A 17,635-nucleotide genomic window follows, 5' to 3' on the forward strand; every position below is an offset into this window, starting at 1 on the left:
TTTGCCAATAGTGCGACATTTGTTTTCCACATAATTACGGCGAAGGTTGCTGAGCATTAAATATTAACGCATAAAGACCGGGAACCATTATTTTATGCTTTAGCTATTCAAAAATAGCAGATAAGCTCACAGCGCGGCACCGAGTGCCGCGCTGTGAGCTTGTAGATCTGCTATTTTGGAATAAGTCGTGAGAATGTTTGCAAATCTTTGATTATATATTTTTTCAAAGCAAACAATTGTAACTCAAATCTCTGCTTCTGGGGGTCCCTGGAATACACATATTTTGAGATGGGGGGGTCTGCGGCCAAATAGCCTACATATCATTTTGGGGGTCCTTGACATGAAAAGGTTTGGGCACCACTGACATACGGATGTGCCATTTCAAAGCTTCGGCATTCCCTGTACTTTTCCCGCATTTGTTTCTAGAAATACTTGTTTTCCCAGGTTCTTTTCACTGTTTAGCTCATTCTTCTCTTTCGTTACTGAAAACAAAAGGCACTTTACGAAATTTTTAATTGGAAATAAGAATCTGAGCAGCATTTACTTAACACATTTACAAATGCCCTCCTTGGTCCGTCTTACTGGCTTGCCAATGGCAGGACTTTTTATACTTTTTATTTTTTACAGGTTTTTTAGAAATAGCAGATCTACAAGCTCGCAGCGTGGCAGTCGGAGCCGCGCTGTAAGCTTGCATATCTGCTATTTTTTAATAGTTAAAGCATAAAATAAGGGTTCAAGTAATAATGCGTGATAATGCCTTCCCGTTCTAAACAGGTTAATTGTCTCAGACTGTCGCCCTTATGTCGCAGAACGCCACTAAAAGGAACACTTTACCCAGACGCCATTTGTCACAGTTTACTCGCTGTCATTTCACGTTCAGGCCCACTTTGCAAGTAGCGCCCTTCCAGCTGCGTGTTTGTTCCACATTAGTCTAATAACAACAAATTGACATTTTGGATTCCAGGGTATTTTGTAATTGTGGTTTATTTATCGGCAGATTCTGTTGTCTAGCTCCTTAACCACTTATTTGTGCAGGGCAGGCTGACGGGGATCTTTCCCAATCGTTAACGCACACTCCCCTGCTCCTACTGGAGAAGACAGATATATCAGCCATTATGTGACTTTTTGTTGTAATCAGTAACGTCAATTAGGCAGCTGTTGTGTCCTGATTTCTAACCACTTGCAACCACTTGCAGCCTGGTGTCTGTACTTTGGGCATATCATTCGTTTTCAAAAGTTTTCCAAAAATAGCCAATCTACAACTACAAAGCTCACAACTTGTCACGATGCAACAAGTTGTGAGGTATGTATTTATACAAAAAATTATATGGGGCTTAAAGCTATACTATGTAACTTTTCCAATAAAACTAATCTTAAAAACTATTAAATCGCTAAAGTTTTAGAACACCCACTCCGTTAATTTCAGCCCCTAAAGCCTTCTGTAATAATATGTTTTCTATGATCGTGGCCAGGGACCGGATTTTGCGGCAAAATTACGTCATCTGCATCTTTCCGTATACGTTGTATATATGTTGGACAATCACAGCGCAGATCATACACTACCGGCCAATCACAGCGCGTCTTGCCGTCTCTTCAGGAAGTAGCTTGCCTCAGCAACAGTGTTTACGCTGGTGTAGGAGTCTTGCTTGTTACTCCCCAACGCCTGGTCACAAAGGGACGTGAGACCCCTCTACGGATGCGTATCGGCGAGGTGGAGGCGGTCGCGGTGGTTTGCGGCCCCGCTCCGGTGGTCCGCGGTGACCCCGGGCGAAAAACTGTCGAAAAAAGCAATACTACTGACCAGTAGTTGAGCAACTTCCGTAGCTTTAAAGAGGTGGTGCCATGATTTCCCCCCCTCTCAAACATGATTATCAAGTATTATGATTATACTAGGAGGAAGATTCTTTCCAAAAAAACTATACAGAAAGAGTTAAAATTGGGTTTTTATGTGGCCACACCCCCAGTTCATTAAGTATGCATGGATGTCATGGTGGGTGGTGACCCAGCTAAGTTAGCCACACCCCACAGTGTTGGGTGAATGGTAATTAGGGGAGGAGTTGATTCTGTGATGTAATTGTATCTGTGTTTTTTAACTGACACTTTTGACCACAAGGTGGCAGCCTCCAAGAGAAAACAAACAAATACCAAGAGAATACATAATTGCTCATAAAAACCACACCAGGGGGTCTAATGAAGTACTTTCAACCTCCTAGACACATGAAAAACAGAAAAAGTACAAAACTATGGCACCACCTCTTTAAGTTATTTAATAAAAATCACACCCGTGTGAACTGAGCGGTGGTTTACCCACCTCATAGATCATGTGTACCGATTTTTGTGACATTTGAAGAAAATATGTAGGAAAAGGAGCAAAAAGTGTGTTTTGGAGAAAATTCAAGATGGCGGAAAATCTATCCTGGCGCAAATGGGCGTGGCCTATATGGGGAGATGCGTCTTGACCCAAGGAATTTTAATTTTCCGATCTACGGTTCAAGAGTTACGGGGCAAAACGTAAAGTGGGCCGTTAAAACGCCACCATGAGGCAGAGTGATGTAATTATTTTTCGATTCATTCTTAAAATCATTATGAATCTCCTCTCCGAGGTTTGAAACTGTAGCTCCTATGGTTTACGAGAGAAAAATACTTGAAAGTGATTTCTTGCATTGTCCCATTATAAGTCAATGGGGACAATTAAGCGTCGTTTTTTGCCGATTACGTCGGCATGGTAAGGCGGATCGGAACGAAAGGTAATAGAACACCATTCCCGGCCGAGCCGCACATTTTGATGTATATATTGCGCGAGTGGCGTAAATGGTGCGGCACTAGTTACGCGCCGAAGTTTAGCCTACATACAGACAGACAGACACGGACGGAGACCCACACACACGGCCACGTATAGGAGCGTTGTGACCACCGCTCAAAAATAAATGTCAGTTTCTACAGTATGTAATGTAGCCTATTGAATGTACATACAGTATGTATTATGTATTTACGTGTTTTCTTGTTCATTGTATAATCACAGTTAATGTTCTTTTCATATATGGTAGTTTAATATACCGTATAAACATTGGTAATCTTTGGTCTATAGGATTCTCCAAAATCGGGCATCAGCATCGGACCCCAAAACATCTGGTCTAGCTCAAGCTCCTTCAATACTGAACACATTCACTACTGCAGTGGTTCTCAACCTGTGGGTCGGGACCCCAAGGGGGTCCCCAAATTATTTTTGGGGGTCCCCAGATAATTGTGCAACATTGTACTCTCACTCAACAGTAAACAAACAACTATAACGTTTAAATGTATAGAGGGTATTGACACATTTCTAAAGAGACAATTTAAGGACTTTTTAATACCTCTAAAATGACAAATCAAACACTGACAAATATTAGAGGCAGAAATTGTGAAAATAGCAGATCTACATGCTCACAACACCGTTGTGAGCATGTAGATCTGCTATGTTCACAATAGAACCGTCTTATACAAAATGTAATGCCTCAACTCTTAGTGTTCATCAGGGTGGAGGGTCCCCAGTTAAAATATGATTATTTGGGGGGTCGCCTCCTGAAAAGGTTGAGAACCACTGCACTACTGTACCAAGAACCGCCACACATTTGTACCACTCTCAGCGCAACAAGTTGTCGGTTCGCTGCCTTGCTCGAGGACATTTCGTCCACACTCTTTCAGGGAAGAAAAAGAAAGCATGTCTTGCTCACTCTCGCCATTCAGGGGTCGTCCAGACGGCGACCGAGTATTTCCCGGTGAACCTAAGCGCAACGGTGGGGGCTTGAGTGTGAGGGATTACACGCACCACTGACTATTGCTGATGGAGAGTATAGCTTAGCCTTTATGTATTGAGAATGAGAGGCACTCTTGCCGATTTAGTAAGAGACTCGTCGCCAATTGCAAGATATTTAAAAGTTATTTGGGGCCATGATGATATCCTTTTCTTCCCACAACTAAACTAAGGATTTATATTGTCTGTTTATTATTCACGTGTGGGAAGATCGCGGTTCACTTTAGTAGGCTATAGTGTATGCTTAGAAGCCTAATTTTCAGAAGTTAATTTAATGTTTTCCATTTAATGATTTCCTTTATCCTCATTGCGCTAATGCATGCAACTGTTTTTGCCATGTTTTAAGGCCGTGTAGGCTTTTCAGAAGTTAATTTAATGTTTTCCATTTAATGATTTCCTTTATCGTCATCTTCCGCTAATGCACGCAACTGTTTTCGCCAGGTTTTAAGGTCTTATTTTAGTTGTTTCTCATAAGCTCGCGACCCTCCTTGCCCATCGGCCCCCACCTTTGCGCTTAGGTTCACCGGGAAATACTCGGTTGCGTCCAGACGTCCCATGTCCATGCCACTGACCCTTTAGGCCAGTGTTAACCTCACTAACCCAATCTGGCAATCATTTCATTACAGCCTGACAAAGAGCTTTATCTTTGGGGCCTGTGAGGCCAGACGACCCCCTCAGGAAGGGGTGATGTGGGAAGTTCCAATGGCTCCGGCGCCTGACCCCAGCCAAATGCTATTTGCTCGCAGTCGTCCTGGGTTCAAGACGACGCTTATTATTACATCTGCTTCGTGCCCAAGTTCCTCCCATCTCTCCCGGTGCAAAAGGGAAAATGAGAAAGACAAATTGCTTCTTAAAAAGTAATGTTTGAGAAAAAAGCTAAGAAGCTCCTTCCAGTCTGCAGCATGACTCGTGTGTGTGTGTGTGTGTGTGTGTGTGTGTGTGCATGTGTGTGTGCGCGTGTGTGCGTGCGTGCGTGCGTGCGTGCGTGCGTGCGTCCGTGTGTCTCCAGACATCAAGAGGCTGTTCCGTCTTTGCGGCGTGGACAACAAGCCCACCATGTTCCTGCTGAACGACGGCCACATCCTGGAGGAGTCCTTCCTGGAAGACATCAACAACATCCTGAGCTCTGGGGAGGTGCCCAACCTCTACAAGCAGGCCGAGTATGACGAGGTACACACACACTTTAGACCACTGCTTCTCAACTTTAAAATGTCAAGGTCTCCCTAACAGGTTCATTTGGGTTGCATTTGTACACTGTCAGAGTCACAGACTTGTATGGGTTAGGGCACAATTATTACATAATCGTCTAATCGTGATTATTTGACATTATCGCAATTATTTTGTCATAATCCAAATCGTCATAATCGTGAATGTTGAAAAATGTCCGAAATAGTAGAAATAGCAGATCTACAAGCTCACAACGTGTCGCATCGCGACGCGTTGTGAGCTTGTAGATTGGCTATTTCCACTATCAAAGTTATTTTTTAAGTAGTAAGTTGTCAAATATGTCAGTAATTTATTTGTATATTTAGGTTATGTGTCATATCTACCATGTACAACTTCAAAGCCTAAAAGCCAAACAGAAATGTAATTATCAACGACAAAAACACAATTAAATCGTTAATCGCCAATTATTGTTTTGTTATTAAAAAGTTAAAGCTCTATAATATTGGGATAGTAATCATTGCCGTAGGTTTTGTTCAGTGGTCTCTTGTGTCTCTCCCACTAATAAACAGAAGATGAATTTTCAGGTGCAGATACCAGTTTCATTTATCAGCTTCAATTTGATAGTGTTCCACTTTTGTCTGGTTGTTATGGTTTTTTCGTTGTTCATGCTGTATCCTGTATGATTTCTCCCTGCTGTTGGATCAAACTGGTACAGTAGCCCAAACTGGACATTTGTTGCAGTGAAGGATTATTATTTTTTTTGCCACTGGAGGAGTCAATTCCCTGTATGTGGTGGCTTCAGGGGTCCTTGGAGGGGTTCCAGGGGGTCCCCAGCAAAATGTGTTACCATGGCTATTTAAACATAGCCGATGTATAAGCTCACAGCGCATCACTTCGTGCCGCACTGCAAGCTTGTACATCTGCTATTTTGGATTTTCTTTTTTTATCTTGAAAGTGTTTGAAAGATTTAGATTTTTTTGTTACACAAATCTTCTCTCCTGGGGGTGTCTGGCACAAAGCATTTTCAGTTGGGGATCCGCAGCCAAATATATATTTATATCAGTTTGGGGGTCCTTGGCCCCAAAAAGTTTGAGAAATGCCTTAGACTTCATGGTTGCTGAACTTGTACTTGCAGGTGTGCAACGCTCTGTCAGAGTCGGCCAGGAGAGACAAGGTGATGGAGACTCCAGACTCTCTGTTCAGCTACCTGATGGAACGTGTCCGCAACAATCTGCACCTAGTGCTGTGCATGAGCCCTGTGGGACACCTCTTCAGGTACTGGAGCACTGCCCAGTCTGCCCTTATACACACACACACACACACACACACACACACACACACACACACACACACACACACACACACACATGCACACACATACAGGACTTTAACTTGTAACATTTGTGGTGGTGGAAAAATAACTCAGATGTTTTACTTAAGCAAAAGTATCAATAATGCAATGTAGAAATATTCAAAATGTTCTTTAACCCATTTAGGCCTAACCTATAGTTCAGAATCAGAATTTAGCCTACAAAAACAAATATGTTGCAACATACTGTACATGTACTGTAAGCCCCTCCCATACACTAAAATGTGTACCCGAAGTAAAAGCACTCATTTCAAGTTTTCAAATGTGTGCAAAACATATTTTCATAAAGTTGAATTTGTTATGTTGTTGTACCTGTGTATCACAACATTATTCCTACGGTATATTCTCTTCTCTGTGTGTTAGTACTGTTGATCTTAATGGAAAATGGAACCTCTTTCATGTATACAGTACATCTCCATTCAAGTGTCTCTCTCTCTCTCTCACACACACACACACACACACACACACACACACACACACACACACACACACACACACACACACACCCTTTATTCCATTCAGTCACTATGTGTAAAAGGTTGCCCCGCTAATGCATCATGTTATCCAGTGTGTAGCTTTCTGTTATGAACCACACTCATCCAAACCAACAAAAGTAGCAAGTAAACAGCTCACACTCATTCACGCTACTGTGTGTGATTAGGTTCCCTGCTTTTGTGTTTGTCTCTGCTCCCAAACACACTGCTGGCTAGCAAACAATTACATGAGCAACAGAGCTTTCAATATCAATTCTCTGCCACCCAGATTACACTCGAAAGCTGATATAAACTAGAAAAGGTCTCCGCCAGGCTTCGGTTGCCTTCCCAGGGCCCGCAAACTTTGCAAGTTGTCATAGCCAATAAGAATGGAATATAATAATCTGACTGATATAACTTCATCACATGATACTGGAGATGTGTACCAATGTGTGTGAGTGTTGTAAGATGGAAGCAAAAGGTCAGTCCCCCCCCCCCCCCCCCCCATAAATGGCGGAAGATCTCGTAGGCAGAAATGGGCCTGGTCCATTAGGGAGTTGCGTCATGATCTAATGAACAGTCAAGACAATACTATATGCCATGACAAATTCATATATTTATCATGGCATTTACTAAGGTAATTAAATGAAATGTAAAGTCCAGCCAAAGCCTCGTTAACTTGAATGGAGTTTAAACGGGTCTGCGGCCAGCAGCAGGAGACGGAATAGCGACATCTGCTGGGCCATTAATGTGAAGTGCACTCTTAAAAGAATCACTTCCTGGGCTTCAAATCCAGCGGAACTTCCTTGCCGCCATCCGCGTTCGAGTAGAATCGATGCGTCAAGTTGGCGCCTGTTGCCCCCCCCCCACCCAAAATAAAAAATATGTGCCAGCTGTTCGTCTGCATCGCAGTGTGCACGGCGATACGGCGACGCGGCAAGCCTCGCCATGAATCAGCTTGTTAACCCATTCAGAACGGGTACATATTATTTTGTATCATTATTTTATGCTTTAACTATTGAAAAATAGCAGATATACAAGCTCACAAGCTTGTAGATCTGCTATTTTTGAAAAATCGTGAAAATTAGAATTTTGACCCGATTCTATAAGTGTCTTTGGAATCCTTCTAAGGTTTTTTGAAAAGCCTTTCTATGTCAGCAATCTGGCTAGCCATCTTCGAAGAAAAGGTCCTTTTCACTTAACTGGAGCTCAGTTAGTCTGTTCTTGACTACTATCTCAGAGACTACTATGTCAGTGGTTCTCAAACCTTTTCATGTGAAGGACCCCCAAACTGATATTTATTTGGCCACGGACCCGCATCTCAAAATATTTAGTTCCAGGGACCACCCAGAGCAAAATTTGAGTTACAAACGTTCGCTTTAAAATACATATATTAAAAGATTTGCACACATTTTCACAACCTTTTCAAAAATAGCAGATCTACAAGCTCGCAGCGCGGCACTCGGTGCCGCGCTGTGAGCTTGTATATCTACTATTTTTCTATAGCTAAAGCATTCAATAATTCTAGGCCTAAATGGGTTAATGGCTGACTGACGTCCCGTGTCGCTCTCAAATGAGGTCTGGTGAGCCGGGTGACGCCGCGGCTCCAGACCCGAGGTGCCACCCTAATTACAAATGACAGGGTTGGATTGTACAGTGGCAGCTGGGTTAGCTCAATGTATCGCTAGCTGTCTGGCCCAAAACCTCTCATCTCCGTATTTGAACTTTTTGTGTGTTTTTTTTTCGTGAATTTATGTCCTACTTGAGCATACTATTACTATAACGTCACACAGGAGCATAGCACATCTGTGTTCGTCAAGTTGCTACTTTTGATATGTTTTAAATTGAATCCTGAAAAGTAACAGTTTTGGACATATGAGGTTTCTACCCGACAGAGACGATATTATGCAACACGCGCACACAATACACACACTTACATACACACAATACACACACTTACTGTACATACACACAATACACACACTTACATACACACAATACACACACTTACATACACACAATACACACACTTACATACACACAATACACACACTTACATACACACAATACACACACTTACATACGCGCACATATTCTATTTTCTTATCCATGCTTTCTACTCACATGCATGTACGCAGGCGCACGAGCACGCACGCACGCACGGTCGCACGCACGGTCGCACGCACGGTCGCACGCACGCACGCACGCACGCACGCACGCACGCACACACACACACACACACACACACACACAGACACACACACACACGTACACCACACAAATATGCACCACAGTACACCCTTGCACAGCACACTCATACACACATGCATGCACAGGATTGCACGCACACTGTACATACTGTACAATAGGCACATATATTACACATAACCTGTGTCTTTAGCCAACACCACTGCGTGCACGCATGTACAGTACACATTTTTAGCATATAGACGCACGTACACACACACACACACACACACACACACACACACACACGTACACACACACACACACACACACACACACACACACACACACACACACACATGTACACACACACCCAGTAATTAGTTGAGCGGGGAACTGGTCACACATAATAGCACTAATTGGGCTGGCAGGCACCATTAGCCACAGCTAATCAGCATTGTGTGGACTGTGAGGCGCGAGTGACCGACAGCCCTAGCTGGCTGCTACAGGGACCCTTATCACAGCCACCAATTAGCCAGGCTGGAGGAACTACTCACATGTTCCAAGTTAACTCATTTCTAGCCGATCCCGAGTATACTCGTGAAAAATACTCAAGTATTTAGAGTGCCGATCCCGAGTATACTCGCGTAAAATACTGTATATAGAGTAACGCCGGTTCTCCTACCCTATAGCCCGGCGGAAGGTCCTGGCACGATCGGCCTCGCCGATTCATCATCATCACGGATCCACGTGCACAAAATAGTAATCCCATAACATGGAGGCCGACGGGGAATGTCATCTTTAATGTCCATTTTCTCCAAACAACACTTTTAAAGCCAAGGATGGCATTAGATTCTCGCTACAATAACATAATAACAAAGGCATCGATCGGCCATTTTAGACACGGCATGGGGTGACGACCGTTTCAGTTGAATGACGTCATGACGTCAACCCGGAAGTGTTTACGCAATGGACTTCTGGCCTTCAAAATAAGATACTGGCCGCGTATGGAGCCCTGCGAGAGGCACGCTGGACATTTAACCCGTTCATGTCTGGAGCACTAAATGGGTTAAGTAAAAGTAGCAACACAGTAACACACCACAATGTAGAGATATACTATTCTCCTACATTCAGAAATGTACTTTGTTGGAAAGTATTGGCAACGAAATGCACATAATGGTCCATTTCACACTTTGGCCACATATTCCTATACTGTATGTGGCGCAATGATGCGCCACACTGTGAGCTTGTAGATTGACCATTGTTGAAAATCCAATACGTTCAAAATAGCTTAAGTTGGTTAATGTACGTTTTTGTAATGATAATCTAATCTAAACTAGTAACTAAAACTGTCAAAAAAACTGTAGTGGACTAAAAACAAACAAAAAAAAGAATGCCTCTGAGATGTCATGGGTTGCAAGTGTAACTTATTGAAAAATGGAAATACCAGAGTAAAGTAATAATAACACAGTACAGTACTTGAGTAAATGTACTGGGTTACCTTCCAGTGAGCGACAGCCCACTGCTAGGTGTTAGCAGGTCTCAGCGTCGGGGCCAAAGCCACAGCGTCACACCAATTAAACATGTCAGCTCACTGCCTGCTACAATAGGCTGTCTGTAGGCCCCAGACGGGGCTGTCTTTTGTTAGAGGTGCTGCATTTAAATTGGATTCAGTTAAAGAGGTGTTTGTGTCCCGCTGTTGGTTCTCAAACTGGGGCCACGGGTCCTTGAGAGTAATGCCAGGGCCCCCCACAGCTAAATGAGGAACAGTTACTGTATAAGGCAGGGGTCAGCAACCTTTTTGAAATGACGTGCCATGTTTTTATTTTATAGATATAGTCAGGTCCATGTCAACATGAATTTTAATGACACACCATCAAAAATTCTGACATGTTTTGATTGGCAGGACATTGTTATAACGATCATTATACTTAGAGCAATATTCAACCTTAGAGCAAATCTCCCCGACTCCCTCGATCCCCAGTCAGAGTTCAGAGTTTTAATTAAGGTAGAATTATGGGCAGGATTTAATTTGCTGTAAATTAGGTGACTTCATTTAATTGACCATGTTTAAAAAATATTTGATTTTAAAAACAGAAATTGTCTCTCTCACGCTTCTGCCAGTGTGCCATCGATCTCCCTCCCCTGTGCCAATGTTGGCACCCGTGCCTAAGGTTGCCTACCCCTGGCATAAGGCCTATTTCCTTCTAGTCAGTTTATGGTTGTGTCACTGTCTGGAACAAGGGAGACACTCGTTTTGATACACACAAGCTCCAAGCTCCTGCGTATGTTCAATTTTGAAACAAGTGATAATCTATTCCACTTTATTTTATTTATATTTTTATTCGGTTTGAGGATCCAACAGTTAGGTATAGTCAGAAGCGCTTTTTAGCACTTTTCATTAGCTCAATATTCGGTAAAACCCAAATCAATAGCACTGATTTCTATCCAAAAAGTTGAAGAACAGAGATAGGAAGTTTGCACCCGACCCAACTGCGACAATATTAGTTTTTCAATTAGCGCAACCATCTCAATCTAACGTTTTTTTGTGTATGTAACACTGAACAGGGGCGTCACACCAAATTCTGGGCCCTGGGTACAAGGATTCACTGCTGGCCCCCCCATGAATGTTAACTATTGAAAAATAGCAGATATACAAGCTCACAGCGCGGCACCGCGCTGCGAGCTTGTAGATCTGCTATTTTTGAAAAATCGTGAAAATGTGTGCCAAGAAACCTATGTTTCCATGTCAGTGATGCTCAAACTTTTTCATGTGAAGGACCCCCCATCTCAAAATATTTAGTTCCAGGGACCCCCCAGAAGCAACATTTTAGTTACAAATGTTCACTTAAAAAATACATAATATATTCAAAGATTTGCGCACATTTTCACGACTTTTCAAAAATAGCAGATCTACAAGCTCGCAGCGCGCTGTGAGCTTGTATATCTGCTATTTTTCAATAGCTAAAGTTACTAGGGCCCCTCCACCTTGGGCCCCAGTAACTCAGTCCCACTTTCCTACCCCTTGTGACGCCCCTGACACTGAATTCCCATCTGTAAACGTGTTATTATGAAAGTAAGGTGTGCCTGCTGTGTGCCAACAGGACCCGTATCCGTCAGCACCCGGCCCTGGTCCACTGCACCACCATAGACTGGTTCTGGGAGTGGCCCAGGGAGGCCCTGCTGGAGGTGGCCCAGAGGAACCTGCACCACCCGGCCCTGGGAAGCACGGAGGGGGTGAGAGAGGCACACGCATGCACGCACACACAGTTTACGGCACAGAGGACGATCATTGCGAGACGTGTATTAACCCAGAGGCCTTGAACACTGTGATGCATCCAATGTCTCCAAGATTTTACGGACTGCCTGTTCCGCCTCCAGTTTGATTGAGAGACCCCCCTCCCTCCTCCCTCCCTTCCCAAACCAGTCGTGGACAAAGTATGTTGTTGCTGTCGGCAGAAACATACAAAAGTCTCAAATGTAGCAGATCTGCGAGCTCGAAACGCGGTGCAAAGCGAAGCGTTTCGAGCGTGTAGATCTGCTACTTTAGCTATTTCTGAATTTGAATCCTGAAAAATAACAGTTTTGGACATATAAGGTTTCCACCCGACAGAGACGATATACACAAGTAATACTCATGTCTTCAAAAGTACAAATTACGAAGCATATTCCTTCTTTTTTTAATATCAGTGCATTAAAAAATCATGAAAATAACCCATCTACAAGCTCACACCGCGACACGTTGTTGTGAGCTTGTAGATGGGCTATTTTCACTATATTTGAAATAGACCCGACAGTAATTCATCATGCATTTATGTAACTTTGCATGGGCCCCAAGAGTCCCTTCCTTGTGGAGTTGAAAGTCATTAACTTTCACTGACTCAAGTCACAAGCTTGCAAACTCCCCCAAAATGTACTTAAGTACAGTACTTTCAGGTAAAAACAATGTTAGTTACTGTCCACCACCAGACAGTGGCCCCAAATCACCCCCTTTAACGTACCGTGGCCTTTTAAGAGGCTTTCTGTAAACCGGCTGGGCCGGCAAAGACCCAAGGCTAGCTGCCTCATGATTGTCAGCAGCCTTTCAATGGGACAACAGAGGTGTGAGCACTGAGCAGTGTTGCCAGATTTCGCATGATAAATAAGCAACCAAAGCCCAAAAGAAGCGACTAATGAGTATTATTTGCATTGGATATTTTAAAATAGCCTATCTACAAGCTTGTAGAGATAGTATTTCAAAAACATTAGCGAAAAATGGACCATGGATATACTACTGTAGCCAACATATTAATTTGGGGGTCCTTGACATGAAATGGAAGGTTTATCCACCTGTTTCCACGATAATTTACTGTAGCATTATCTGCGGGACACTTCCGGTTAACAGCAGACATAGAAGCTCTCGTCGTGTCGCAGATGCAGCCATTGTGAGCTTGAAGATCACACTCGGCTGTGGCGCCGGAAGCTGCCGCACACCTTCTGCGCAATGCACGATGGGATGTTGGAAAGTTGTGGATACAACATTTAGGAAACAAGCCCAAATAAGCAAACTACCCCCCCCAAAAAAAATCTACCAATATTTACAAGCAACTTTACAGGAAAACATGCCCAAAGTCACTTGTAGTAAGCAGACCTGGCAACACTGGGTGTGAGTGTGTGTGTGTGTGTGAAGCCCAGGTCTCGTTCACCAACCTGAACCGACCTGAAGCGGTCCAATTGGGACACAGTGCTGTTTTTCCTCTCTTTTCTTTCCTTTTTTTCAGCCATGCTTTTCCACGTCAGAGACCTTTTCATTTTCGCTGTCCAGTGAGCAGGACTTTAATTACATCTAGAAGCCACTAGAGCTGCTTTCACATTAGGTTTGATAGACCTTTTTACAGCTGGGGTCATGTACTTTCAATGCTCCTGTAATGTTCTGTAGCCAGGCTGTTTGATTTTTTTTTTTTTTCGCCAGCCAATGTCCTTTTTTCCCTCGCTCTCCTATAATTCATAAAGAACGTTGTTGAAAGAAACCCACACAAAAACATGTTCTGTTTTATTGTTGTTGGGTTGTTTTTTTGGCCTACATTTTGCACATCACATGGTTTCAAATGTGAGATGAAAACTGCACTTCACGTCACATTCGTTGAGTGTTTATTCTTATTAATGACCTCATACATTTGTTATGGGAACCTTTTTGTGAATGTGAACAGGGCAACCAGACTATAGCACTTGTCTGTCTGTCTGTCTGTCTGTCTGTCTGTCTGTCTGTCTGACTGTCCATCCATCCATCTTTCCAGATAAACGTTATTTTGCAGAGTGAGTCTGCAGTTCTGAATGCAAAGGGGGAGTTTGTTCTACGGTTTGAGAGATAGAGGAGAAGAGTCTGGGACTGTGGGACGTGTGGAGCGTTAAAATCAAGCAACTTCGAAATCGAAACTGTCCGGGATGTCCCTTCAAAAATCATGTGGAGAAATCATCTCCACTGTTTGATTTGCAACCTGTGTAGTTTATGCATTAGTATAAGTACATCCCAGTGTCTCCAGCTTGTTGATCTGTTTATTTCGGCCGGTGGCACAATTGTGCAACGGGGGAATAAATTATAACTGTAACCCCCTTGACTGGCAATTCCCTTCTGGCATAATCGTCTATGCGTCTAGCCGTCTGGAGGATCAAAATACCTCCTTATCTACCGCCCTTCATTAACTCCTGGCGCTGAAGTGAATTTAAATTAAATTCCAGGGTGTCCCCAGCTAAATTATTGATACTTAAGGACCAATTTGACCCGTATGTGTCTGCAACTCGGAGAGTGTACAAATGGAATCCATTTGTACACTCTCAGATTATTGTATTAGCAATTATTATATAAAGAAACATATCAGCGAATTAAGTAACCACTTATAGACACTGTGCAGTGATTTAAGCTTATACTTAAAGGGGAAGACCACCCATTTTCAATATTGAATTATGTCATTAATATACCTTAGAGGAGTTGTGTGGAAATAAAAAAAAGTTCCCCCCCCTTCTGTGTTGCCTAGAACTGGAGGATTGATTTTGGGGTTTGTATTGTAAAGTACAATGTGTGATGTCATCAAGTTGTGATTTGCAATACAAACCCCAAAATCAATCCTCCAGTTCTAGGCAACACAGAAGGGGGGGGATTTTTTTTTAATTTCCACACAACTCCTCTAATGTATATTAATGACATAGTTCAATATTGAAAATGGGTGGTCTTAAAAGTAGTTAAAATAGCCGATCCTGCAGGTTGACTTTTTTAATTGTACTATATGAACTATTGTTGAATCTTTTTGCCTATATCGACATACCCATGATAGGGATCGATTATTAAAGGGGCACTCCACCACTTTTCAACCTATGTTCATATAATTGATCCTCACTCAAAAATAGCTTTTCTTTTTTTTTCAGAGGAGGGCTGTGGGCAGGTCAGAAACCCATAGTCTTGTGTTGTGACACCATCGATTGCCAATCCAGCTTATAGAAACTGCAGGCTTTCTATTCCTGAAAAGTTGCAATTTTAAAGTGGAAGCCATTGTTCTCGCGATAATAAAAATCTTTTTTTTTTTTTTCAAAAATATTGATAACATTTTTTTTTTTTGGAAAATGATGATGTCACAAGACTATGGATTCTGAACTTCCCACAGCTCTCCTAGGAGACTTGGACTAAGTAAAAAAAAAATGATATTTTATCATGACCATTAGTGAGGACCTATTATATGAAGACAGGATGAAAAGTGGTGAACTACTCCTTTAAGCGATTGTTTTATAACCCATTTAGGCCTAACATTTTTGAATGCTTTAACTATTGAAAAATAGCAGATCTACAAGCTCACAGCACGGCACCGAGTGCCGCGCTGCGAGCTTGTAGATCTGCTATTTTAGAAAGATCGTGAAAATTAGAATTTTTACCTGATTCTATAAGTGTCTTTTGAATCCTTCTAAGGTTTTTTGAAAAACCTATGTTTCTATGTCAGCAATCTGGCCAGCCATCGTCAAAGAAAAGGTCCTTTTCACTTAACTGGATCAGTTAGTCTGTTCTTGAGAGACTACTATGTCAGTGGTTCTCAAACCATTTCATGTGAAGGACCCCCAAAATGATATTTATTTGGCCACGGACCCCCATCTCAAAATATCTAATTCCAGGGACCCCCCCCAGAAGCAAAATTTGAGTTACAAACGTTCGCTTTAAAAATACATATATTCAAAGATTTGCACACATTTTCACGACTTTTTCAAAAAATAGCAGATCTACAAGCTCGCAGCGCGGCACTCGGTGCCGCGCTGTGAGCTTGTATATCTGCTATTTTTCAATAGTTAAAGAATTCAATAATCCTATGCCTAAATGGGTTAAAAAAGAAAAAAAAAAGATGAAATGGATTCGTTGAATGAACATGGAACTATGTGTGTTTCAGATCCAGACCAAGGTGTCCAGTATGTGTGTGACGGTGCACCAGGCGGTGGCCCTCTCCACCCGGAGGATGAGCCTGGAGCTGAGGAGACACAACTACGTCACCCCCACCAGCTACCTGGAGCTGGTGTCTGGATACAACAAGTAATCCATGCTCTCACTCTGTCCTGTCCTGTCCTTGTCACGCAGAAACCTTGTACCTCCATTTATTTTATTTTATTTAATTTAGTGCCCTACTTTGTCATAGTTCAGTGTCACACAAAAGTAGCAAAACTAGCCGATCTACACGCTCACAAAACATCACATTTGCTATTTTTCCACAATAAAAAAGCAGATCTACAAGCTCACAATGTATAGATCTTGGATAATTTAGGCATGTTTTGCACAAATCTATTCGTATGGAGGTCCCTGGCTCAAAATATTTTCAGATGGGGGATCCACGGCCAAATACATATTAATTACGGGGTCCTTGACATGAAAACGTTTGAGAATCACTGGCCTACACACACACAAGCTGGTCGTCCGGCTAATACCGCGTGGAGATGTGATGGCTTGAAGATCTGTTATTTTTGGCAAGCGGTATCATTGTGCAGGAAAGTATAAATAAACGTTTTGTGTTTTTCGTTAACACATACATTTTATAGTATGCCCTACTTGATCATACGACAGCATCACACAAAAGCATCAAAAGTAGCATTGAGCTTGTGATATATTTTTTTACTGGAACTGCAAATGAACAGTTTTGGACATATGAGTTTTCCAACTGACAGAAACGCTATCAAACTTTGTCCACGTTTCATTTAGCTTGTCATCATCTCCTATATTTCTTAATTTGTTTTCATAATTAAATATCTACCCACGGTAGCAATGTAATATAAAATCTGCCCCTAGGTAATTCTGGCCTATGATAAATTAACAATCAGAATGCGGAGAGAAAAACAGTCTTTCTCTTTGGAAACTAGCTAATTAGAGGACAGTCTGTTTTTTTCTTTCCAGATTTGAGGCTGTTTTAATTTGATTTCAGTCCAGCGTGTGCCCACGTGCTGTTGAGGGTTAGCAAGTATTATCCAGGGTCAGGAGAGGGAGTGAGTGACTCACATGTAAGCTATTCTATAAGCAACTTTCACTTAAATGACTAAACCAGTCATTAACGTTATTAAATCCAGTATATACTGGTCACATTGTTAGAAAAAGGAATGTGCAGGAGGTATATGGTTAAACCTTCACTATTAATGATATAAAAA

The 17,635-nt window shown here is 42.3% G+C and overlaps 1 protein-coding gene across 1 annotated transcript in view; it reads left to right on the forward strand.

The window, feature by feature from the left end:
- Positions 1 to 17,635, forward strand: part of dnah2 (dynein, axonemal, heavy chain 2) — a gene marked incomplete at both ends in the record, with an annotated part of 552,347 nt that overhangs the window by 428,032 nt on the left and 106,680 nt on the right. Inside the window, 4 exon segments of the mRNA XM_080741500.1 lie at positions 4,803 to 4,963; positions 6,096 to 6,235; positions 12,094 to 12,226; positions 16,396 to 16,535. Of these exon segments, the coding sequence (XP_080597626.1) occupies positions 4,803 to 4,963; positions 6,096 to 6,235; positions 12,094 to 12,226; positions 16,396 to 16,535 (574 nt within the window).

This window comes from Nannobrachium achirus (genome assembly GCF_963921795.1).
Source record: "Nannobrachium achirus genome assembly, chromosome: 14".
NCBI lineage: Eukaryota > Metazoa > Chordata > Actinopteri > Myctophiformes > Myctophidae > Nannobrachium > Nannobrachium achirus.